This window comes from Indicator indicator, chromosome 3, assembly GCF_027791375.1.
Source record: "Indicator indicator isolate 239-I01 chromosome 3, UM_Iind_1.1, whole genome shotgun sequence".
NCBI classification, from domain to species: Eukaryota; Metazoa; Chordata; class Aves; order Piciformes; family Indicatoridae; genus Indicator; species Indicator indicator.
Window position 1 is genome coordinate 23,930,682 of NC_072012.1, and position 25,642 is coordinate 23,956,323.

The 25,642-nt window shown below is 39.7% G+C and overlaps 1 protein-coding gene across 1 annotated transcript; it reads left to right on the forward strand.

The window, feature by feature from the left end:
* Positions 1-1,307: 1,307 nt before the first annotated feature.
* On the forward strand, positions 1,308-23,815 carry SLC26A4 (solute carrier family 26 member 4). Its single transcript, XM_054399448.1, has 20 exons — positions 1,308-1,445; positions 1,845-2,001; positions 3,522-3,632; positions 5,157-5,347; positions 5,799-5,963; positions 8,722-8,874; positions 8,977-9,059; positions 9,992-10,139; positions 12,389-12,502; positions 13,224-13,301; positions 13,488-13,583; positions 14,960-15,066; positions 16,448-16,517; positions 16,835-16,927; positions 17,028-17,123; positions 18,871-19,092; positions 21,316-21,370; positions 21,707-21,852; positions 22,175-22,258; positions 23,792-23,815. Exons 1-20 carry the CDS (start codon positions 1,308-1,310, stop codon positions 23,813-23,815), a joined length of 2,331 nt encoding a protein of 776 aa, XP_054255423.1.
* The last annotated feature ends 1,827 nt before the right edge of the window (positions 23,816-25,642 follow it).

Here is a 25,642-nt window from a genome sequence, read left to right on the forward strand (position 1 = left end):
TCATCACCTGAGATACTGAACCTTTCAGCTACTTAGCAAGTAGCTTTTTTCCAGTTTAGGAGTGTTTGCTTCAACATACTTGCAGTTATACTAAAGCATTCTGAAACCAAGGCCATCAAGAAATTCCACACCTGAATAGTTAATTGAAAAAATACTTTGATTGCTGCAGTACTCTTGGTGTGTGTCCTCGGTGCCTTTTTGGTGTTAGTGGGAACACTGGCACCAATTTCTAAATTTGAGATGTCTTCGAGGGTGAAGTGGACACATGCTTCATTTTACTCCTGCAAGATCTTTGCTGGGTTGTCCTCCGTGGAAGAGCTGCTGTGTAACCAGCAGTACTTAGCATGAAGTGTTGTTTTTTTCAGCCACACTCCTATCTTTTATCCTAAATTACAGCAGGGCTGCCAAGGAGTTCACTCCTTCCAGATCTCCTTAGGCAAACTGAGAAGCTGTAGCCCTGTCATTACAGGTGTGATACAAAGAGCCCGCAGGCTCCGAACCACTTCTTCCTTCTCATGCAGCTGGATGAGCCTAGGGGATGGGTCAGAGAACAGATGTAGTGCATTAGGCCTTTGATCTCTTCATGGAGCCGATTCCCAAAGAGGAACGGATCATGAGCCGCAGCTGGGCTTTGGAAGCTCTGGGCGGTTTCCATAGAGGAAAAGCAGTGTGCGGTGCAGCTAATGCTATCCTGTACCCTCGGGCTCATCTGGACAGTGTTTTGTCAGGCCGCCGTGGGGCAGATGGCTCCTCAGGGCGACTAGTGATGGGAGACAAAACCATCGGTGGGGTTCGTGGTCGTAGGCACGCCGCGCAGCCGGCTCTGAAATGCAGCCCCGTTTCCCCCGCCCCCAGGGACGGGAGGTCCCGGGGGCAGTAGCCGCCGCGGGGTTGGGAGGGTCGGTCCGGCGAGCGCCGGCTTGGGCTAAGGCTTGCGAGGGGGGCCGCCGGGGGAGGGCGGACGGAGGCGTCGCCCAGGCCAGCCTGGAGCCGGGTCTCGCTGTTTCCCTGTAAATAAAGCGCCCGGACGCGGCCGGCTGTATAAATGCCGTGGCGGCGGGGCTGGCTCGCCCTGCCCCACGGCGGAGAGCAGGAGCGGGCGCAGGTAGACCGGCGGCAGTCGCGACGGCGCTGAGGGTGCCGCCTGAGTCACCGCTTCAGGACGCGGACAGCTCTGCGCCGCGGCGCCGACCCGCGCTTGGCGCTGAGGTGCAGCTGGCGGCTGGGGGAGCCGGCGGCGCGGACGGGGAACCGCCAGGGGGTGCCGGCGCGGGCGCCGCTCGGTGCCCTCCGCCTCAGGCGGGGCCATGGCAGCGGGCGAACGGACGGAGGAGCCGCTGGCGGAGCTCAGCCACTACGTGGTGGCACGGCCCATTTACAGCGAGGCGGGCTTCCAGGAGGAGAACGAGCGGCGGCCGCCGCTGCCGCCCACGCTCCGCGAGCGAGCTCAGGCCGCCTTCAGGTGGGTGGTGACTCCCGCGGAGGCTACGGCCACGGCGGGCGCTGGGAGTGGGGAGCGCCGGGCCCGCGGGGTAGGGGTGGCCGGCGGCCGAGAGACGCACTGTCCCGGCCGGCGCTCATAAACTCCACCTGCGGAGGAATAAAGTGGCCCAACCTACGGCAATCTATGCATAGACCAGTCTTGGCTTCCTTTCATACGGAAGCGCGTGGATGCAGGTGCCTCCTTCAGGAGATGGCACTTTTGACACCAGTGCATGCCCTATTACTGTCTGGAAGACACGACCGTGCCAATCTCTGCATTTTAAAATGTGCATTACCCCAGCATTCTGTCAGCTTGGAGTTGTTTGGGACTTAACAGTTGCAGCCCCGTGGAGTATGTTCAGCACTTGTTTTCTTGCAGATGTTCAAGGAAAAGGGCATTTCAGGTTGCCAAATCCTTTCTGCCCATCCTGGAGTGGCTGCCCAACTATCGGGTGAAAGAGTGGCTGGTCAGCGATATCATCTCTGGGGTCAGCACTGGCCTTGTAGCCACCTTGCAAGGTAAGGCCAGGCACGTCTGCCCTCCCTTCTCCAGGACATCTCTATAAGGGAGACAGCTGAACACAGGAGTGCTATGCAGATGGAATTACAAATCTAAGACTTGTTATTTAATACTAGATATTAGGCTTTATTTTTCAATAAATAATTGATGGGTTTAATGTATTCCTTTTTTTTTCTCTGCTTGGATAGAAGATTTAAATTTCCTTTGATGTGCTATCTTCAAGATGTATTTAACTTTTTCACCCAAGCCTTTTACTCAAAGAGTATTCATTTTGATACTTAAAATTTTAATTACATTGTGATAAATCATGTGGTGTTCCTTCTTTTTCTTCATTATCTGAGTCTATGCCTTTCCCGCAGTTACCTACGGAAGTCTATTTTTTTCCCCAAAATAATGCAGCCTTGCTATCTACTCTCATTTTAAAATTCGGCTTCTAAGATTGTTCAGGTATCTGCAGAAAGCAACCTCCAAGGAGATGACAGCATATTTACATTAAAAAAAAAAAAAGATAAATTTGATGGATACTTAGAGTGTGGCTTGCAATATTACATTTTCCTTATTTCTTTATTCCATTTTTAGGAAACCATTCAAACATATTTTCTAATATAAGCAGAAATTAATTAAAATAAGCTATTTAATGAAGACAAATGGCAGAACCATTCTGCCTGAAGCAGCTGATAAGGTCCACATTCAAAGACAAAACTAGCTATAACCCTGAAGTGATCTAGCATATTAATTTATTTTGTCTCAGTGGCACTCTTACACTATTTTCACAATGTTTCAGGTGTAAGGGATGTTAAGATAGCAGTCAACTCAGTTTCCTTCAGTGTAATTTAAGCATTTGCACAACAGGGCAAAGATTCACCCTGGGAACAAAGAAAGCCATTTGTACATTCCTCATTAGCCACAAGTTTTCCCTACAGTGTGTTTCCTTGAAGTGTGCTTGGGAGGCACATACTGTGAGAAAAAAACCCCAACATTACAAACTTTGGCTCCAGGCAGAGTGACCTGAGGAGTAACAAAGTGGTTTGTCCACAGCTCCACAGGAAGTCTGTATTAGTTTAAAGATCTGTTGACAGTAGTGCCACAGTTACAGTACTCTCCCACCTTTTCACAAAGAAGACAGATGGACTTTCAATACGACTTTAAACCAGCTATTACGCACTTACTATCACCCCCTCATTTTTTTCCAGAGGGGCCTGATTTTATTTCTCACTGTTAGATTCCACTTGTAAAACTGATACTTAAAATACCATGAAGGCTGAGAACGTCTATAAATATCTGAGAGGTGGGTGTCAGGATGAAGGTGCCATCTCTTTCCAGTGGTGCTCAGTAATAGGATAACAATCATTTACAGCCATTGATGCTCACATATATGCCTGCAAGTGATTTACAGACAGAGCACATTCTAAATTGTACCTGAACAAAAGGAATAAATCTTTCTAAAAGTCTGCTCTAGACAATGTAGTATTCTGTTGAGATATTTAAAATCTGACATTTGTATGACCTGTCATTTCAGGTTTGGCATATGCTTTGCTGGTTGCAGTTCCTGTTGGATATGGTCTCTATTCTGCCTTTTTTCCCATCTTGACCTACTTTTTCCTGGGAACATCAAGGCACATCTCAGTTGGTAACTGCATGTGTTCAAGTTACAGTGAACTATCTATTACAAAATGTTAATCCTTACTGTGAACATTCATATTTGATACAAGATAACTATTTTCTGAACCAAATCTGGTTGTGCTGAATATTAATATTTGTGGACCTGGGGGACTTCAGGCTTACTTCTTCACCGTACAGGCAGTTGTGCATAATAGCTAATTTCAGTCATGCCCATGCATGCTTTTTGCTTACATTTATGCTGAAGTTTAAATCTTTGGCCATACTCAATGCAAGAAATTACAAGATCAAGGCCTCAATAGACAGTATGAACAGACGTTTTGTCTATCGGCTAAAGCTCAAGATGGCTAAAACAGCTCTTTTAGTCTTCTCTACAAGCCTTCCTTGCTGCATCCTTTTTTGATCACTGTGGACAATATCACCTTCTTGCCTGTCGCGGAGACCCAGAACCTGTGTGTCCACTCCAGCCTCGCTCTAGGCCCTCACATCAAGGCTATGGGTAAACCTCGTTGATTCTTCCTGAGTACTTCGCTAAAATATGGAAGTTACTTCCTGTCACCTCTTACATCTAAAATTCATGCTACAGCTTGATTATTGAAGTTTCTTTTTCTTCATTCTAACAAAACACAATCTTTCCTGGTTCATATCTACTAAGAATAGATTGTTTTGCCCTCCCAAAGCTTTGGCATGATACTATACTTTTTCATCAACGTTCTTCTCTGCTGCACAGATACCTCTATGTTTTCTCCATTAGCCTCTTCCTACCTTACCTGCCTGCTCACATTTTGTATCCAAGTCTGATATGTCACCTCTACTTAGGCTGACATTCCTACTTTCTACATTATCAAACACTCCTGTTTAAGATTTCTCCAATACTCTTATTCATGAAGTGTCTTCTGAGGTACCTGTAAGGTATCTTTCTATAAGACATTTCATGACCTATTCCTTTTCTCCATAATTTTAGTAAATAACTGCAACAAATGTGATTACTATTAGATTGTGTGTTGCTGACACAATTATCTTTGTATCTTGCCCAAAGTATAGTTTCAGTCATCTTTAGCCAATGTAACACCACACTGCACTGCTGAAAGTTGTGGTCCTACCCCATGGTGCATGTTCCTGCCATGACCGTGTTGTAGGATTTCTAAACATGCAGCTATGTGGCAGTCTGTATCAGCTGAAGACTAATGTTGTAAATAAATACATAAATACTTCTTTCAGCTGGATCAGTGGTCTTTTCTGTCTGATTGTGGTGCTGATACAAGAGGGATGGTTGAAACATGTTGCCCCTTTTGGCCTTGGTACAGCCCTGAATTGGCTTAAACACTTGTGTCTAGAATGCTAAGTTACTTAAGGAACAAATTGTATCTTTGTGTCATGTTTGCAGTGCCCGTGGCTCCTGACCCCCTAATATTACTTCTGTACCCCAGTTAAAATACAAAATGGATTCTCTGATTTAGAGTTTGTTTGTCTAGTCTGTAAACACTTATTTTTTATGTATATTACACTTTAATGTTTCTGTTTCTCATTACAGGACCATTCCCTGTAGTCAGTTTGATGGTGGGATCTGTTGTATTGAGCATGGCCCCAGATGATAATTTTCTCATAGATGGCAGTAATGCTACAGGGACTAATGGTACTGGGACACTGATAGACACTGAATCCAGAGATGCACAGAGAGTGCTAATTGCTAGTACCCTCACATTTCTGGTTGGAATTTTGCAGGTAAAATACTTGGCTTGAAGACACAAGGTTGATATTGCTTTAATTTTAATGGGAACACATAAAGTATGGAAATACTTCTGGCATAGTAAAACACAAAATTAAAGGAAAGTCATCTCAAACTCTGAAGAACTTCTTTTGGGATTATTATTCTTATCCTGGGCAGAGTCTGGGGGCACAGACAACAGAAGACTAGGCTTGTGATTGCAGACAAGAGACCTGCACACAACTAACCACTAATGGTGAATATCCTAAAGCATCCTTTCACACATTTCTTCAGGTCTCATTTATTTCATTGGATTGCATGATTTTAAGCTATACTAGGCTGCAGTGGGGGAAGATGGTCCTAAGACTCTGTATCAACAAAGAGAAAAGAACAAAGCATGAGAAATTACCAAATAAAAGAGTACTTTTTTGTTTTTTAGCAAGCTGTTATTCTTCATGATTTTTCCAGGTAATATTTGGAGCCCTTCAGATTGGTTTCATTGTGAGGTACCTTGCAGATCCATTAGTTGGGGGATTCACAACTGCAGCTGCTTTTCAAGTGCTTGTGTCACAACTGAAAATAGTCCTAAATGTTTCAACTAAAAACTATAATGGTGTCCTTTCTATAATATATGTAAGTATGACCTTCTAATCCATTTTGAATTTATGCCAGAATTTTTATATAATTGTTTATCTTTTGCTTCCATTTCATACAGGAATGGTTCATATATAGATGGTGGTAAGTAAAGGACATTCATTTAATTCTTACTCTCATGAATATCTGCAGCTGTTCATGTATAGCTGTGGGACTCTTAAGTAGCTGCTTTTGGGGTTCCCCAGATAGGAAGTCCAGTTGCCATCTTGAAATCTTTTTCTGACAGTGCAGTTTTTCACAAAAAATTCAAACACTGTTATCCAGCAAAACAGTTCTTTAGGTTGTCACTTCTGGAGTCTGCTTTTCATCACACTCCTTGCTTTCTGGCTCATTGTGGAGGATGTTTCATCATTTCTTAACACTGTCAGGTCATGTCCCAAAGCTCACTGATCCCAAGCCCCTTTGCTCTTAAGACAGCAGTTCATTCTGGTAAAGGGCATTGCTATCCATTCCACACTCTAGCCATACTTGTGAATATCTAAAGAAGGATGTGAATTCCCACCCTATATCCAGGTACCTACTGGTTAGCTAAGGGGAGGCTAAATGTTGCTGTCAACTCCATTTGTTGATCTGGAGAAAATTACCAAATGGAGAAATATCTTGGCCAGTTTACAGAAATACTGAATTCCTAGAAGTATCATGTTACAGAATAATCTCCCTCCCCAGGAAAATTACTGAAAGTTTTGTTGCTGTTTTTGGCATATAATGTTATGGGACTTTTCAGAACTAATGAAAACTCTTTCCCTCAGAACGTGGAAAATTAGATGAAACAAAACATCTAATAGACCTTAAAGCAGACCTGGCAGTGTAATGGATTCACTAATCCAGCATTTTTTTTTCTGTTTTAATTTTTTTATGGTTTTGAAGGTTAGTAATTTTAGTAGAAAGTATTTTTGAAAAGTAGTTGAATGGTTCTTCCAGCTCCAGCAAGCCTGAGCAGAATGCTGACTTTCTAGGTTAAAGTTCAGAGCTTCTGTGTTCTTACAGGTGAGCGAAGTCAATATGTTTGCAGATGCATGTAGAGCAAATTGTGATTTCTGGTCTGCTCAACAAGTGACTTGCTGTGTCAGCTTCAGCAAGTTTTGGATTTGTTTCAGAAATGGTGTTTAACAGGCTGCGACACTAAGCATCCACTGTTAGTGGAGCCCACGACCCTATGGTAGGAGGTTACTGTTCTGTGAAGTGAGGCAGTGCTAGAGTTGGTGAGTGGAATGGGATCCATGGTAAGCGGTACAAAAAACAAGAAATGGTTTCGGTTACGCAATGAAGAGCACCTGATTCTGTGTTTCAGGAAGGCTTCTGCTTTAGCTTAGAAAGCATAGCAGATTCAACACTTATTTTATTTCAAAACCAGAGTCTTTTCACAATGATAGTAATGGTACTGCTTTGGAAACCCTCCCCTTGCCTTGAAACTGACAGCTTAGTATTTGGTAAGCTAACCAGGATGCAAGAAGCCTGTTTCTGATTTTATTTCTTTTTTTTCTGACTCCAGAGGAGGGCTACAAAGTTGATCTAAAGGCTGGAACACCTCTGCTGAAGATAGGCTGAGGGAACTGGGGTTGTTAAATTTAGAGAAGACTCTCAGAGGACTGTATAGCTGCCTACCAGTACCTGAAGGGATCCTTACAAGAAGGCTGGAGAGGGACTTTTAATAAGGGTGTCTAGCAATAGGACAAGGGGGAATTTTAAGCTGAGGGAGAGTAGGTTTAGACTGGATTTTAGGAACAAGATCATCAGTACAAGGGTGGTGAGACTCTGGAATAGACTGCCCAGGGAGATTGTGGATGTCCCTTCCCTGGGCCTTGAGCAGCTGAGTCTATTTGAGAGGCATTCTTGCCTGTGGCAGGGCAGTTGGAGTAGATGATCCTTAAGGTCTCTTCCAACCTTAGCTATTCTGTGATTTACTACTAGATTGTTCTGTTAAAAGCTGCTTTCACTATTCATGGAAAAATTGAATTTTCTTTGAGACAGAGGACAAGTGAGAATTACCCTGGTGCCTAGGAAGAGGACAGAGGAGTATTTGTAGTTTTTCTGTAATCAGCTCTTCATGTTTTCTCTGTACGCTCATTTGCAATAAACAATAGGACTAAGTAAGGACATGGCAAGGATAGAGAAGGAAACTGCTTATTGCAACCCAGTTGTGAGAATCCCCCATCCAGGGACTGAACTCTACTGAGAAGGTTAATGTACTATAAGGTGAGGTTTAGTGACTGCTTTTCTTCACAGCCTGGCAGGACTCATGTATTCATAGTCAATCTCTGGATGTCAGCAGTGGAAATAAGAAGCATGTAATCCATGGAGCACATGTATTGGGCAGGTAGTGAAACAGAGTTTTGCCCATAGGTTTGCAAGTTGTCTTTTGAATAGAAAAATTAGGATCTCTCTTGCTATGTGGACAAAGTGAAGAAGCTGTAGGTCTTCCCTTCCTCGCTCCCAAGAACAGGTAGAGTTAGAACACAGTCAGGGGGTTAGCTCTTCTAGCTTAGTATTAATTTCCTAAGAATCAGGAAGCAGAGGCCCACCCATGTAGACAATTTCTGCTTTTTCAGTTACATTCACCATTAAGTCCATTCACTGATTCTGCAGCACCTTGACAGACCCTCAGGCTCCTCCAGGCCTGAGCAAAGAAGTAATTAGGTTTCCTCCAAAGCCCTGTGTATCTGGGTCTTCTCATGAGTATTTTCACATCCTTTACGTGGACATGGACGTGATTTATGTTGTAATTTTTATTTTTCAGACTCTTGTTGAAACGTTTGAAAAAATTGGTTCCACCAACATTGCAGATCTTATTGCTGGACTCCTCACCATTTTTGTCTGTGTGGTAATTAAAGAAATAAATGATCGATTCAGACACAAGATACCTATTCCCATACCAATAGAAGTTATTGTGGTAAGCAAGGAGCATAATAAAAGCTTAGATAAAATAGATGGGGCTACCCACAGGAACGCAAGAACCCTTTAAAAGTATTTAAACTATTATATTTTGTTACAGACAATAGTAGCTGCTGGCATTTCATATGCTGCTGACTTGGAAAAAAAATACAATGCAGGCATTGTTAAAAGCATTCCAAGAGGGTGAGTAGCTTTGTTTTCTGGGAAGTAAGTATTATTTTAATTGGATAAAAAAGGTGGTGGTTAGAGACAAGATGTAAAAGAGATATTGAGAGTTGTAACCTGGAGTTTAGAACTCAAAGATGGAGATTTCCTGAGGTTTACTTCTCACTCTGCCAATTACACCATGTAAATGTGTTGCCTAGCTTTCCTTCATCTGTAAAATGGGCTTAGGAACATCTACCTGAGTCATAAAGTTCATCTGAGAATTTGTTGCTTGATGCTTACAAAGTGAATATATGACTATGGAAAATGTAACAAAAAAAAAAAATCATAGATTTAATTTCTGTAGACCTGAGTTATGCCATTGTGGTTCATATTCATGCCAAAACTGTTACCCAAATTAATCCTGTCACTTTCATAGTCACAGGAGCAAGGATATTCAGGATTACACTGGTAGACTTGCATTTAGAAGATTCAGGACACTTCACAGTAGTAACCCTCACATTCCATTTGGTATTCAGGACTTGATTAATTAAAATTTGCAGAACCACAGTGAGGAATAAAATGTTACTGAGATCATGTGAAGAAGTAAGTTAACAGTAGTATGAAGTGTCATTAATATATTTATGTAATTCAGCATACTGTTCAATACATCCTTTATTCAATGCTTCAAAAAATGTACTTTTTCACTTTGCTATCAGAAGGCCAAATCTCTGTCATGCTGAGAACAATGGGAGCTTTATTGCTGACTAATAGCATCAGGATTTGGGATATGGTGAGCTAGATAAACGTGTTCTGCATGTCAGTGGCCTGTTTCCACCTTTTTATTAACTTGAAACATTACACTTCATATTATAAGCAACCTGGATGCCTCCACCTCAAACTCCTTGACAATTCTAGCAAGAACAGAATTTGATCAATTTGATAACACTGCTATGTTTTCTTAATGCTAGATTTTTGCCTCCTGAACCTCCAGATGTCAGCATGTTTTCCCAGATGATAGCAGCTTCCTTTTCCATTGCTATAGTTGCTTATGCTATTGCAGTATCTGTGGGAAAAGTATATGCAACCAAGTACAACTATGCTATTGATGGAAACCAGGTATGTATAACCAAAACAGTGAAGTTCAGTTCTGTTTCATGTTGACTTCTGTAGCCAAATGAAAAAAACATCATTCCCACACATTTTTCAGACTAAAGCTGAAATCTGACAGGAGGAATTTTTTTCAGCTATTGGAAAGACACAGCTCAAGTGGCCATATATTACCTGAAATATTTGCCACATAGAGATGAGCTAGATGCAGTCAGTCTTTAGTATGGGCTTTTCATAATAATGGATTCCTTCAGTATTGCTTTAGTGTCTTCAGTAGCTCTGGAAAGGTAATTGAATCTAAGCATTGTATAGAGGAATTTTCTGGTGATGTCAAGATGACATAGCCAGCTTTAGCAGCCTGCTTTCCATTTCTACTTGTAAGGCATATTTTGAGGTGTGTTGCTACAGGCTGGGACAGGGGTTGGGGAGGAAGGCCATGTCAAGCTATGAAGCTGCTCTGGACAGCTTTATTTAGGCCTAGTCTACATGCAGGATTTATATCAGTTGTCAGTTAAGGCATGATCTTATTCCTATGGAATAAATCATTCTACTTCTCAGCATGACACCAGTTGTATCAATGTAAATAAACTTGTAGTTCTATAGCTAAGTCTTGCAGCTCCACACAAATACATGTCCACCAACATACAAACATACTTGTATAACTGTCTGCACCAAATGACTGAATTGTTTTAACCATTAGCTTCTAAAACCACATAGGTAGAATGGTACATGAGCTATGCATCAGCAAGCTCTTAGAGAATTCATGCAGTTGCTCAGTGTCTTCACCAGGGTTTCCCATGGCTTTCCCATAGGTATGGCAGAAAAATGTCAGAAAGCTTCCTTGTCTTGCATCTGTGCTAATTTTGAATTTTATCTATTGAACATAAGAAAAAATACACTGGAAACACTGTTTTGCAGTATGTAACAAAATTGTACTTCTGAACATGCCAATCACTTTACAATATAGAGTTCATATCTGGTAACACTTTGCTTTGAAGTTGTCTAAAATGCATTGACTTTCAGTTTAACACATCTGAATGAATAATACTTATTACTGGAAGTGCTGTTTCCACTGTTCTTCTGTTGACTATGCTTTTCTGCCAGCACTAATGTGCTTCAAAGATACTAATTAAATATTCTAGTAGTAGAGTTACTTTCTATAAAAGCCAAGTGCCTATACTATGCTATGAATTTTGCAGATAGCAAAGGTTAAGTGCAGCCATGAATGATGGGCAAATAGTTTACTTAAACTGGAGAAGATAGAATAATATCATAAAAGCAGGTAGTAAAATAATTTTGGAGGATAGCTAAATACTATTATCTACCAATGTTTATTTTGTCTCCACAGATATTTAAATTATTAAGGCTTAAAAACATTAGGAACCTACTTCAGATATTTTCTGGCAGAGTGCAGCTGTCACACAGCAATAGGCATGGATCTTCTAGATCTGTCTGTTAAAGCTTCAAAATCCTACTCTTGTAGTTGATGAAGGTTACAGGAATTTTCACTTTGGAGAAAAGAAGTGAGAGTGTCAACATCAATCTTAAATTATATTTTTAAAATTTTGAAGTCAGTGAAAATCTTTTGTGACTGTGTCAGCTTGGTGAAAACAACGTTTCTGTCAATTATATGGGGTTGCTCCCAAACACCTCATTTCCCAGTGGAGAAATGGTCCAGATCCCAGAACATAGAGCTCCCAGGCTCCTTGTCATTTTGCAGAACAACCACCATCAGTAGTCATCAGCATCTGTGACCCTGGGGCAAATTTATGAGAATGTTGTCTAGGACTCAGTGTGAGTTCATTTGGATGTTCAGAGTGAAAAACCTCTGGCTCAACAAACTACAAGTTTTCATTGAAACTGTATTTTATTGCAATTTTATCGATTAGTTCTATCAATAATACTATTCTTTGTATTACTTAAAGGCTTATCGAAACTCAGACTGTTTTACTGATTAAAATTAGAATCAGCTGAGGATACTTGCAAGTTAAATTTTTACTAGCCTCATTTCTTGATGCAATTATACCAAATCCATGTCAGGGAGGTACACCAACTTCACTGTATTGGTTTCCAAACACAGGCAGTTACACTGGCACAAGAGGTATTTGTGCAATTTTTGAACAGCTATTACTAATCCATACTCTACTCAATATATTGTGCTATCTACTTTACAAACTACTGTAGAAGCTTTTGTCATTCTTCATTGCAAAATTGTCTTTAGGTATCTGTATTTACAGCACCATCCAATTATCTTTCAGGAATTTATTGCCTTTGGGGTCAGCAACATTTTTTCAGGTGTCTTTTCTTGTTTTGTTGCAACTACTGCTCTTTCAAGGACTGCAGTCCAAGAAAGTACTGGTGGAAAGACTCAGGTAATGACCTCTTCTTACTAGTACTGTGCAAGGGTAAATTTAATCTTGTATAGGGCACAGCTTTCACAATGGGATGAGAACTGTCCTAAAATGACTGTGTTGCTGGCACGTGGAAAGTTTGTGCTCTGATAGTGAATAATTTTTGTAGCTCTGCCAGAAGAGGGCAATCACGTTGTAACTCATAGCATGAGTTACATTAGAGGTGAGAAATCCCTCAAGCCTAATTCCCCAGAATTTAATTCCCAGTTGAGTGACTGAGTTTGTCACAGTAGGAATTAGTATGAAGGAGGAAATCCTCTTTCAGCTCCCATGTACTGGCCTGAGTGGCCCTGCTAGTTGCTATTCATCATCTGCCCATGTGCTCTCTTTCTCATATTGAGTAAACTGCTGTTTTATAGTACTACAGCTTTGTGGTTTTTAGCAGTGGAGAACTACAGGCTATCCAGCAGCCCTTTTCCAGCTGACAGGCAGACTGCTCCTGTCATCTGTCTATGCAATATAACTCCTCCAAGAGCTTTTACCTCGTGTGCAGTTGTTTACCTGCTTAATTGAATTCCCTCTGTGTTAGCTGAAGTGTATAATGATGGTCCACATACACCTAAACACAATGGCATTTTGGCAGGTCTCCTTATTTCTAAAGAAATTTAATGTGCAACTACTTATGTTGAAAAATAAGATGAAGTCTTAAATTCATTTCCTATAAACACTCTGTTCTTTGTAGGTTGCTGGTATAATCTCAGCTGGGATTGTTTTGATTTCCATTGTTGCCTTGGGGAAATTGCTAGAGCCCTTACAAAAGGTACTGTACTTGTCCTCTGCAGCACAGCCACCAGCACCAGTTTGAACCAAACGCCCAACATTAATGGGCAGGATTAACAGCCCTGTTTGAGCTTCATGTGGTAACTGATACCACATGAAGCTCTGGTTTATAGTATAAATGCATCTTTGCTTCTGAATAAAACTTTTTCATTGTTTTTCTTCACAGTCTGTGTTGGCAGCTGTAGTCATAGCTAACTTGAAAGGGATGTTCATGCAAGTGTTTGACGTTCCCCGTTTGTGGAGACAGAACAAAGTAGATGCTGTAAGTAGCAGCTGAGTATTTTTGTCTGGTTTTCTTTTTATCTTTTAATGCCATCCAAGTTTCTCTTAACTACCACAGAAAGAGAATTTGCTAGAGTTATCTGGTATACTTAAAATGCAAGTGCCAGTTAAAAATTCCCCATTTTAGAGCCTAGCATAATATTTTGCTGCTTCTTTATTCCCTGTACCCCATAGTAAGGGTGCCAATCAGGGTATTCTTGTGCAGTGATGACTTCTTCATAGCAATTCCCATAGTTGACAACAATCTTGTGTTGAGATGGCTTGAAAATCAGAATAAAGATGGCCTGTTGCTGCCTTTACCATTCTGCACAGTTTAAGTGGATAAGAAAAGCTGATCTTTTCTTAATTCATATACGTATATTTATGTTATTACCACATTAGTATCCCATTTGCCTGGATAATCTCAGGTAGCCGTCAAAATTTTTTTTTGTTGTTGTTGTTGTTGTCGTTCAAGACTAATCCAAACTAGAATGTGGGTTCATTTGGCATACTAGAGGATGTATGAACAGGCTTTTCATACAAAGCACTGTAACCATATCTCATGGTACTTGCTCACATCTCCCACTGTGTGGGAGCCTTTACTGTGGCTGTTAGGACAGGAAAAAGTTTCATGCAAAGTATTTCCTCCATACAGTCCTTGTTATACACAGATTTTATAATATGTGTGTGGGCAGTATCTGTCTTAAGCAGATTTGAAACTATTTAATCAGTCATATAGTAGTCTTCTTTACAGGTTAAAGATTCTACTGCTTTCATTGAGAACTGTGGGCACTCAACTTTTTGCGTGATTGATTCCATTAATGTTCTGCCTGGGCAGTGATGTAGAGACGAACTGGGTAGCCCACTTCAGTTCTTCTGTCTGAATATTCAAGTGGAGACTTTAGAGAGTGCCATCAACCTGTTAATATGAAATACCCTCCTTGGAAGAGTTCTGAGTCTTAGATATCACTGGAGAGACCCCTTCCATCTCTATATGTCTGCAGGTGGAGCATTTTACAGTATTTTACATATTGGGAAAATCTTTCCAATTCCTAAAGAAAGATTAACAAAGACCATCACACTCAGAAAGAAGAAAATGCAATGGTTACCTGCGTCCTCTTTAATTTCACCAAAGTAACTTCATCCTTGAAAAGTGTAGTTATATTAAAAAAGTTATTTCCAAAAAAGCTGTCTATGCCTAGTAACATAGTGATAGAAGCATCTTGAAGGAAAAGGAAGTCAGGTAATTGTCAGTATGCTATGGTCATCTCTAAAGTGAAATTCTTCTGCTACTCATATTGTCTGGTCTAGTGATTGTTTAGCATGACCAGGAGTTACATGTAATAGTTAAGAGACTTTACATTATTTCCTCTCCAGATGATCTGGGTTTTTACCTGTGTAGCATCCATCATTCTGGGACTTGATTTGGGATTACTTGCTGGCCTTTTATTTGGATTGCTGACAGTTGTGCTGAGAGTTCAGTTGTAAGTAACACAGGATCAGAAATAATTGTAAGTGTCATACCATGAGAAAAGAAGAAATTATGCTGAAAAGCAAGCTGATTTGTGGCAGAAAATCTGCTTGGGTTTACAAAAATTTTGAAAAAATCTTCTCTTAAAAAAAAACAACAACATTTAATTACACTGATAAAATAGATGCTTTGTTGTTTTATCATCATTTATTGTACATCATGCTGGGTACCGTGGTGACACTTTGCCAGTACAGATACATGCTCTTTATGCACCCATATAGCTATATATCTCCATCTCTCTCGCTCCCTCTCTCTCTCGCTCTCTCTCTCTCTTCATATAGTTGTGGAAAGGAGCAGGAACATTCCAGGTCAAATATACGAGTCAAATATAAAAAGATGTATGAATGGCATCTGCAATTAACTGATCAGTATAGAAACTCTTATCATGTCATACTTATTGCTTATACAAAACTGAGTGTATGCCTGTGAAAGAAGAGGATCAGGATAAGACAAAACTTTGTGCTTCGAGCTGACTTATTGCTGCTCAAACAGCATATGGTAGTGGAGTGCTGAGAAAAGGTGGCTTTACAGAAGCGTGTTTGGCCCCCTTGTTACTTTTAATTGATATTTTCTCTGAAAGTACAACATCATGCTGTTCCTTCAGCCTAAATTTTAGAGATTATGGTTACTAGCAATACCGGTGAACTGCACTGTCAGCAAATGCATGAAAGCAAAGCCGTGCAGAAGTTGTTACAGAATAGTAGATTATAAAAAATGGAGATTGAAGATCCTCAGAAGAGGTTCCCAATTTCAAGTCAGATTTGTGAAATCAAAAGATAAAAAGGAGATTAGGCTTTACAAACTTCAAAACTATTTGCTTCAACTGTTAAAAGTATATCTGGAGTCTGCAACATAATTTTTGACTTTGCTGTTGGCTGAAATAAAAATTAAAATGATTGGACAAAAACTTGTAAGTAATCTGAAAAGAATGTTAATGTATTGTTTCAGTTGATGGGGGGGAAAAAAGTCATCAATTTCTTTTTAGAGTGAAAAAATGGTTTTGCTTTCAAACCAAACTAGTCTGCTTGTAAAACATTTTCCTGGTTTGGGAAACAAATGGAACAAGTTATTCATTCAGCTCGACATAAAAATGGTGCAGCAAGTAGGCTGAAACCAAAGTACCCTGTCTTTAAAAGTGACCATTCACTACAAACTGGAAAAAGATGCTTGCACAGCGACACAAAACAGATGCAGCACTTTTACAGTGAGGCTCTTTGGCTGAAGAGAGCAGACTACAAGAGTCTATGACAGTTAGTACGTAGTAATTCCTTTGAGTCTGTGAATGCCCAAGTATGATGTTTATCTTAACTGTTTTGTCTTTTTGTTTCTATTAGTCCTTCATGGGGTGGCTTTGGAAATATTCCTGGCACAGACATCTACAAGAAGATCAAGGACTACCAAAATGTAAGTAATTGCTGAGTTGTTTCCCTTCAGCCTTCAAGGCAGTGTAAGAAAGAGTAGTGCCTTGCATGTTGTGGACAACCTGGATTTGGAAGTGGCATGCTCAAAGATAACAAGTTTCAGTACTGAATTCCTTATCTTGATGGTTGGTCCATATTGCATGCTTGAGATCTAAGCTTCTAGAATACAAATCATCTCAATTATACACCTTTTTTTTTTGTGTGAATCAGACAAGTTGCTGAACTGTTGAAACAGTTAAATTGTTTTTTATTAGCCAAAATGTGGTTGCTGTAACTAAACCTTACATTCTTTGGCAACAGGTTATAGAACCAGAAGGTGTGAAGATTCTCAAGTTTTCAAGTCCAATTTTTTATGCTAACATTGATGGACTAAAAAGCAGCCTCAAATCCACAGTAAGTGATACATGATGATAATGGATGCTTAACTGTCTTTGAGATTTCCTCAGAATTATATCTAGGTAAAGCAAAAATAATTGTGACCCTTTTTCTGTAGGTGGGATTTGATGCAGTCAAGGTATATAATAAGAGGCTCAAAGCACTGAGGAAGATACAAAAGCTAATCAAGAAGGGAAAATTAAAAGCTACGAAGGTAAACATGGGGTTTTTTGTTCTCTTTTTTTCTTTCTATTCTTACTCAAAGGATTACTGTTAGAATTTATTACTTTAGACTTACTTAGGAGTTCCTCTGTATTCATCTTTAAAATAAAGATGGAAAAATGTGACTTACTAGTATGGTAGGAAGTCTAGGACCTGCAGGAGTCCAGCTGTTGCCAAAGAACCACATATTCAGGCAGCTGTGACAGTCAGAGTTACCATGAATGGAAACCCTGTTTCCTCGACCTCTTCACCACCTCAGATTGTCTCTGTGCAGTAGAAGTGCTGGCTCTTTCATGTGTACATTGTGCTCCTATCATGCAGCTTCCTATGCACAAGTGAGCTCTATCAGTTGGCTGGTGGACACAGCCTTCTACATCCTTTTTAAAGAAAGCAGCATATGTTTCTCTGAATATGGAATGTACATTTCAATAAATAAATGCCTACAGAAAGGGACAGGTAAAGGCAACCAATCAAATCTCCAGGGCTGGAAGTTAGAAATGGGGTTTCTGTTGTCATTGCTGTCAGTGCAGGTTGCAGCATTGCCTGTATACATTATAATTTATGATACAGATAAATGCTCATTTATGTGACATTACAGCTTTTGACCTAGTCATTTTATGAAGTTAACTATATACAGTAAATCTAATCCAAAGCTGGAAATACTGGGCTTAAATATCTCTGAGAACTAAAGCTATTGAGGGAGAAAGTAGCTCTGAGATACTTATTTTTCTAGATAGTGGCCTTTTAAAAGATTCCCTTTTAAAAAAGGAAATACACTGCACAAGGAGGAAGTAAATATATGCTCTGTCTTGTTTTTCTTTAAATTCTTGGATGCAGTACTGTCACCCAACACAAAGGGGACAGACAGGTTCTTTTAAGGATACTTGGCAGAATGATAATGGAACTAAACTGTAGATACAATTGAAGCTTTACTTTTTTTAGCAAGATGTTATGATTAGTGTAACACAATTTATGATTAGAACGGTGCATGATTTCTCCAAACAGAAGCAATGTAGGACAATTTATAAGCAACATTAATACAGAATGTGTAATACAACTTAATTTACGGTTTCTAATCATCTGGCCCCTCCATAGACTGGGTCAGATCTTAATACACAGTTTGATGTATCAATATAATAATCTAGACTCAAAATTATATAAAAGAAGACAAGTCAATCACCCTGTTCTCAGAGGAAGCAGATGATGATGGAGGTGGTTTTACTGTTCAGCAGCAACTCTGGTCCAAATTCCTCACTTAGGACTTGTAACTGTTTGATTTTGTGGACAGTGCTCTGTGCGCTGTTACACTTCCCAGTTTTTATAACAGGGTCATCAACAACACCTGGCAGGCCAGGTGCTTGGGAACATCAAACTTGGCAAGGAAGGGAGTAATCAGCCTGGCACCCAGGAAACTTGAGGCTTACAGGGAGAGGAAGAAGAAATTGATTTGGTTTGTCTACTTGGTTCGCAAGACCTCTAAGTCCTGAGAAAAAGGGGAGAGGGAACAAATACATGACCTTCTTGTTCACAGAGAATGGCTTCTTGCCTTAAAAAATGACATTAATTACACTGACCCCTGTGCTAACCACATTACCAGGGGTCAGGATTAGGGGGTACTGGTCACAAGTATCATTCTTGTTCATTGCTGACACAGAAGTTATCACAGGAAAGTGTTTCTTGTAACAAAAAAATATTCTTCACGATTAAATGCTATGTCCCTTATATTATCTGCACATTAGAATGGTATCATCAGTGAGCCTGGTATTAATAATGAAGTTTTTGAGACTGATGAGGAACCTGAAGATAATGAATTGCCCACCAAAGAAGTAGAGATCCAAGTGGACTGGAATTCAGAACTACCATTCAAAGTAAACATACCCAAGGTGCCCATCCACAGTCTCATTCTTGATTTTGGAGCAGTAACCTTCTTGGATATTGTAGCTGTGAGATCAATAAAAACGGTAAGGGCATTTTTTTCTGGTGTTACATGAAAACGAAACTAGTCCATAGTATGTAAATCAAGAGCTGTTGACTGAAGTTAATTTGTGAGTTAAAGTTGAAAAATACCTTTAAAAATTACACAGCAAGAGGTAGAATCTTGGGGTGTGCATATTTTAGGTGTGAAAAAAAAAGCATTTAAAGAACAATCTGAAAGTTGTATGGTCAAGTAATCTAAAATTAGAATGCAAAATGTGGTCCCCTTGTATGCATGTGTTATGAAACAATTACATATATTCTTTCCACATGCATACTGTTTTAATCTGGACACAGGATGATGTTCACTCAACACAGAGATAGTAAAAAATTCATTCTACTGTCACTTCAGTCTTTAGCCACAATATTCATTTATTCATTCCATATTATTTAGATTATGAAGGAAGGAAGTATGATTAATTTCTTCACAGGGTTTTCTGTGGCTAATATCAGAGCATTCCATCACTATTGATTAATGCATCTTCAAACATGACATTATGTAATAAGGAGATAATACTACTAGTTTAGGGAGAGCAAAATGAAGACATAATTTTTAGGTGCCCCATTACAAGTGTGAAGGACCTGATTGTTTAGTCCTTAGTCTTTTATGATACTTGGTATGTTCAGATTGTTGCTTTCACAAACTTCATTTTGCTGTTGGGACTTCTTTACCTATCTATAGGCCATATCTTATACTGCCAAGACTCTAGTTTATCACTGAATAGATGGGGATGGAATTAGCAATCACCTCTGAAAATAATATTATAAGAACTATCTGCCACCAGGGAGCCAGGGAGTCTAGTCTCCGACCTTTTAACTAACTGAAATTAAAAAAAAAATTGCTCTGTGCCTTGCTTCAGCCTTCTGCCTAGTCCTAGTTTCAATTCAGTTCTGCCTTTTTGACACAAAGGAGATACTGGGTCTGCAGACATGCCTCTCTCTTTCCTTATGCAGCTTTTTTTTTCCAAGAACATGTCCATCTGGTACACTGCATGAAGGAAAAATCTGTGTGGAAAAAAAAAATGCATGTGCCAATGAAAGATTTTATCATATCACACACATGGGGAGAAATAAGGCTTGCTCAGAGCCATGTTATTCTCACTTGAAGAGGCTTTCACCTGGGGAGGAACAACACCATGTACTAGTACAATTAGGGGTGGACCTACTTGAAAGCAGCAACTTGGAGTCCTGGTGGACAGTAAGTTATCCATGGCATGGCACTGTGCCCTTGTGGCCAAGAAGGCAAATGAAATCCTGGGATACATTAAGAAGAGTGTGTCCAATGGGTCAGGGGAGGTTTTCTTTCCCCTCTGCTCTGCCCTGGTGAGACCACATCTGGAGTATTGTGTCCAGTTCTGGGCTCCCCATCTCAAGAGGGACAGGGAAATACTAGAGGGTGTCCAACGGAGGGCTACAAAGATGATTAAGGGACTGGAACATCTGTCTTACGAAGAAAGTCTAAGACACCTGGGGCTGTTTGCACTGGAGAAGACTGAGAGGGTAACTTAGTAATGTTTACAAATATGTGAAAGGTAGGTGTCAAAAAGAAGGGCCCAGTCTCTTTTCAGTGGTGTCCTGTGATGGGACAAGGAGCAGAGTGTTGGAACTTGCCCGCCAGCTGAGTTAAACCACAACAGGGTACAAACTGGAATATGGGAACTTTCACCTCCACATGAGGAAAGACTTCTCTGCTGTGAGGGTGATGGAGCACTGGAACAGGCTGCCAAGAGAGGTTGTGGAATCTCCTCTGGAGACTTTCAGAACCCTCCTGGACACACTCCTGTGTGGCCTGCCTAGGTAAATGTGCTTGGCAGGGAGGTTGGAATAGATGATCTTTCAGGGTCCCTTCCAACCCCTACGATTCTGTGATTCTATGATCCTGTGACATGATTATTCATACTATGAGAACCTTAAAAGGCAGCAGTGTTTGTATGTGTAAAATGATAATTATGCTTACATAGTCAAAGATAGACCAGCTCAGCAACCAGGCACTTAACTACTGGATCTTTAAGTATAGCAAGATATAGCAGTTCCTTATTTATAATAAATAAACAACACATATAGTTTGGAATAAAGACACTCAGAAACAAATGAAGTTTTTATACATTATATATAGAGACTATACATTACATATATAGACATGTATACATATATGTATTTTCTCCTTACAGACCTTATTTATGTCTTTGTTGAAAACTTCTTTTTTTTAGATAATCAGAGAGTTTGAGAGAATTGATGTGAGAGTATACTTTGCTTCATATCAAGGTAAACATCCAAATATTTCTGCTACCACTCATGCAAATAACAAAGCAAAGATGAGAAGGAATAAGATCTCTAGATGTGTCTATGGGAGTGTTTGTTCTAAGAAAAATGTGATAACCATGTGATAACCACTCTGATAACCATGGTGGGCTGCAGTGGGACACAAAGAATGCTGGGGTTGAAATGAAATATGGAAAGCAAAAGCCAAGACAAAGCTACAATTGATTGATCAATTTGGCTGTATGTTCGATTTCTGATAGCTGCAACCGTGTATTTTTACATTTATTTCTTAAATTACTTCAGATTGTAAATAACATGTTATGACTTTTTTTTATTCAGACAACCTTATATCTCAACTGGAACAGAGTGCCTTCTTTGATGATACTGTCAGAAAAGATATATTCTTCTTGACTGTCCATGATGCTGTGCTCTACATAAGGAATCAAATGACATACAAGGACAACCAGGACCCCATATTTGAGAAGGTAGGGATACCCAGCAGTACATTTCCCTTCTTCCTGTCATGTAGCGTTCGTTCTTGCAATTTCCATGCAGCATGGCACATTCAGAGGTTAACATATTGACAAAGCCATACTGCAGTTCAGAAATGGATTCTGCCTGTATTATTTTTACAAAGCCTTAACTAGTTACATAAGGAGTCTCTGCTGAACTAAAGCATCAGATTTGTCAAAGAACAGACTCTTTTGAATTGTGAAAGTTATATTATGGTACTTCAGAGTAATAAAACAATCTCAATGATACAAACAATGTGTAACTCGTCATGTTTCTTAATTTCTTTTTACGAAGATTTCACTCATGCAGGATTCTAAAGAACCCATCGAATTCACAGAAACAAACCATCCTGATGATGAATTTGATGTTCAGGAAGAGGTAAACACTTTAGAACTGAATGTGTTTATTACTTATAGAATACTGCTAGCACAGTGGACGAACTAGGCTTGCAACATCCATAATAAATACCTTTCCTTCTCCATGAATAAATGCTTTCCTTGGGCACTTGGATGCCAGTGCTTAGTGGAAGTCAAGGTCTTTTTGAGATGTAGTAGATTGTACATGCACAAGCATCTCCTGATCTCTGTTGCATTAGGACTACATTTGCCTTATAGGGGCATGAGTTAGATGCCTAATTTAGATGCCTAAGATAAAACTTGTTGGGGTTTGAGGCACATGAGTCCAAAATTACAGTCAACTCCTCATTATAACACAGCAGCATCTTCTTGCTCAGTCTAAACATTTTGCAATAAACTGTAGCAAGTTAGTGTACTGAACATAACTAACATGCAACAAAACAAGTTGATTAATCAATACCAATACATTTTGTACTGAAATAGCACTTACTGCTTTAATAACAGTGTATCACACAGTTCACTTACTTAGAAAATAGATCAGCCTAAATGCCATTTTGTTGTCCAAAATGAATTAAATTAGTGATGCATCAACACCTTGGAAGTATTATAACAACCATGTAGGTAAAGGCATGATTATTATGTGCCCCTCTTGTTGTGGTACTAGTCAGAACTCTGTTCTTAATTGCCTGAATAAAATGGGATAGTGCCCTGTGCTCCTCTAGAGCCTCTCTGCTCCAGCCACAGGAATGCTGTGACCCTTCTCTCTGTCATGCTTTAGCAAAACGATGCAGCAAGGTTGCTGTGTGTGGGAGATGTAGAGGTCCCTGGAGAGGAGTCAGTAAGAGGAGGTTGTGGGTAGGCAGAGGTTCTTAGGATCACCCTGCATTGTAGTTTCTACCGAGGCATGATGCCGTATAGGAAAAGGTAAGGTTAGCTTGGAAAGCCTATTGGTGAGAGAAGAAACTGAGACCCTAAGCAAAAGCCTCTCATACTTCATCAGGGCTTGGTAAATAGATTGTGATGCTTACTATTCCTGATTAACCCCATCCTTTTATAGTTGGTATGATTATTGGAAGAGACCAAACTTTTACTCTTTGTCACAAATATGGGGAGAAGCACTTTCCACTCCTCTGTAAGTCACAGTACAGAAAGGAATGAAAGGTATAATGAACCTATGATTCTGTAACAGCAGCATTTGGGAATAGCAAGCCAAGAAGATCTGAATTCTATTCACAGAATTGCTTAGATATTTCTATTATTGTAAATAAGAAAATAAGCTAGACACAAAACTACCCATCCAAGGTCAAAGAGTATTCTGACAGGCTTCTGTCCTCCATCTTCATAGTCAAACTTTGAAGGTGAGAGCTAGGAACCAAAGCAGATTGAAGTCACAAGGCTGCTGCCTCAGCACGCTTAGTTTCTCTGAACTTTCACTAGAGCCAGGTTGAATTTGATAGTTTTTAGTTAACAGATACACAGACATATTTTCAATAATTGTGTACTCAGAACTAACCATGGCCCGTTTCTCTCCACCTTTTCAAAACCATTTCACTAGGCTATGCGCAGACTTGCTTCATGAAGATGGACTGCTGGTGCTGTCCCATCTCTGAACTCAACAATATTTATGCACCAGTATTATATAAGCATTTTCTGGAATGAAACCAATCTTTGCACTTGAAGAAAACTGTGATTCTTTGTCTGAATGATACAGATCTCTAGAAATCTCTACATTTTAGCTGACGTTATCCTGCAAATATTCTGGACTTTGATTCAGCAAGCACTTTCTGATATGATACACTGATTAAAAAAAAAAATCCAAATATTATCACAAAGATGTACTCAGTTATGGGACTAGTGAAGCAGAAGGTGCATTACACTGCTTTATCGGTGTATACAGGATGAAAAGTTGCTTTGTGGTCTGCCCAGGAGAGTGGAAGAGACCAAAATCTTTGGATGGTCTTTTTTTTCGTTCTGTATTTGTAGCAAGTGGGCAGGAATAGTAGTTAGCCAAGGCTTTGCACATCAGTGTAAGTGTACATGCTGAAAAGTGTTACATAATGCATCCTGATGGTTTTTCCAAGCATTTTCTTAAATTGCTCCAGGTTGTTAGATAACTGAAATGCTGACAGGTGAAATAGTCCCATGAACAGCAAACAGCACTGAACCTTCAATAGGATAAATTTCAGTGGAAAAGACCCTTGGATACAGGTTAATTAGTTCTCTATTAATCCCACTGTAGCAAATGATGCTCTACTATTAATGATCATCCCTAAAGTGACACACAGAAGATTATTTTGTCTAGGGTACATACTTTTCATCAAGAGTCATAACATTGCAAAAATTAGAGTAACAAAAACTTTAGTCTCCAAGTAGATAATGAAGTCTATAGAACAGGCTGCTACTGAGTGCAAGGAAGGAAGTCAGAATATGACCTACTCTAGGGGGGGTTTTATTGATTTTTTTTTTGTTTGTTTGTTGTTGTTGGGGGTTTTTAGCAGGGTTGTTTGTTTTGTTTTGCTGGGTTTGTTAGTTGGTTTTGTTTGTTTTAAATGGAATATAGGAGTTTATTTAGTTTAATTGTTATATTTTTATATGTCATAATTTTTCTTCTAATATTCTACAACAGACTGCTGCTGTTCTTTTACATTTGGCAGTCAAAAAGATAAGGGATTTGACCTAAAGCTTTAATCCTTATTTTACAACTATATAAAATAGAGAGACAGGAAATCAATGTTCTTACATTCCATGATGAGGAAATGTGTTTTGGTGGAGAATGGACTTGTGCCTTTAAAGTTTTTTAGCACTGCACTGATTTCTTTTAATGGAAAAAAAATCCATAGTGATGGAACAGACAGTAACAAAAGTGTAAGAATGTCCAAGTATAAAATCCCCTAAAGTTTTGCAGTGTGGGCTAATTAGCTTCAGGAAGTTCATGTATTTAAGTCTCATTATTTGATTACATCAGGGAAAGTTTCCTGTATCACACTGCACAGAGAAGTTTTTTGCTGCAAGTAATGTTAGTGGAAAATCTCAGGTGAAAAGCTGAACACTAAATTGTTCTGTCCTAAAGACCAAATGAACTCCATCAAAATCAGTGGAAAAAATCCTGTAACCTTCAGTCAGTTGGACAGTATCTTACACCGTAGGTAGCAGCACCAGACTGACATATTTTTTTCTCTGATTAAGGCAAAAACTTCACTCCTTATGATAGTCAGTGAAAATTCTCATTTCAGATGCAATATAGGCTTGAGCCTAGATGATACTGATGTTCCCAGTCCAAGCCAGCAAAACCAGAGAGCTGTATTTACAAATAGACATGTGCCATTTATATATTAGATCGGCACCTCCACAAGCTGAGAATGAGGCATGTATTTAAGCAGCAAGTCAGGCTTATCTGCACCTCCTC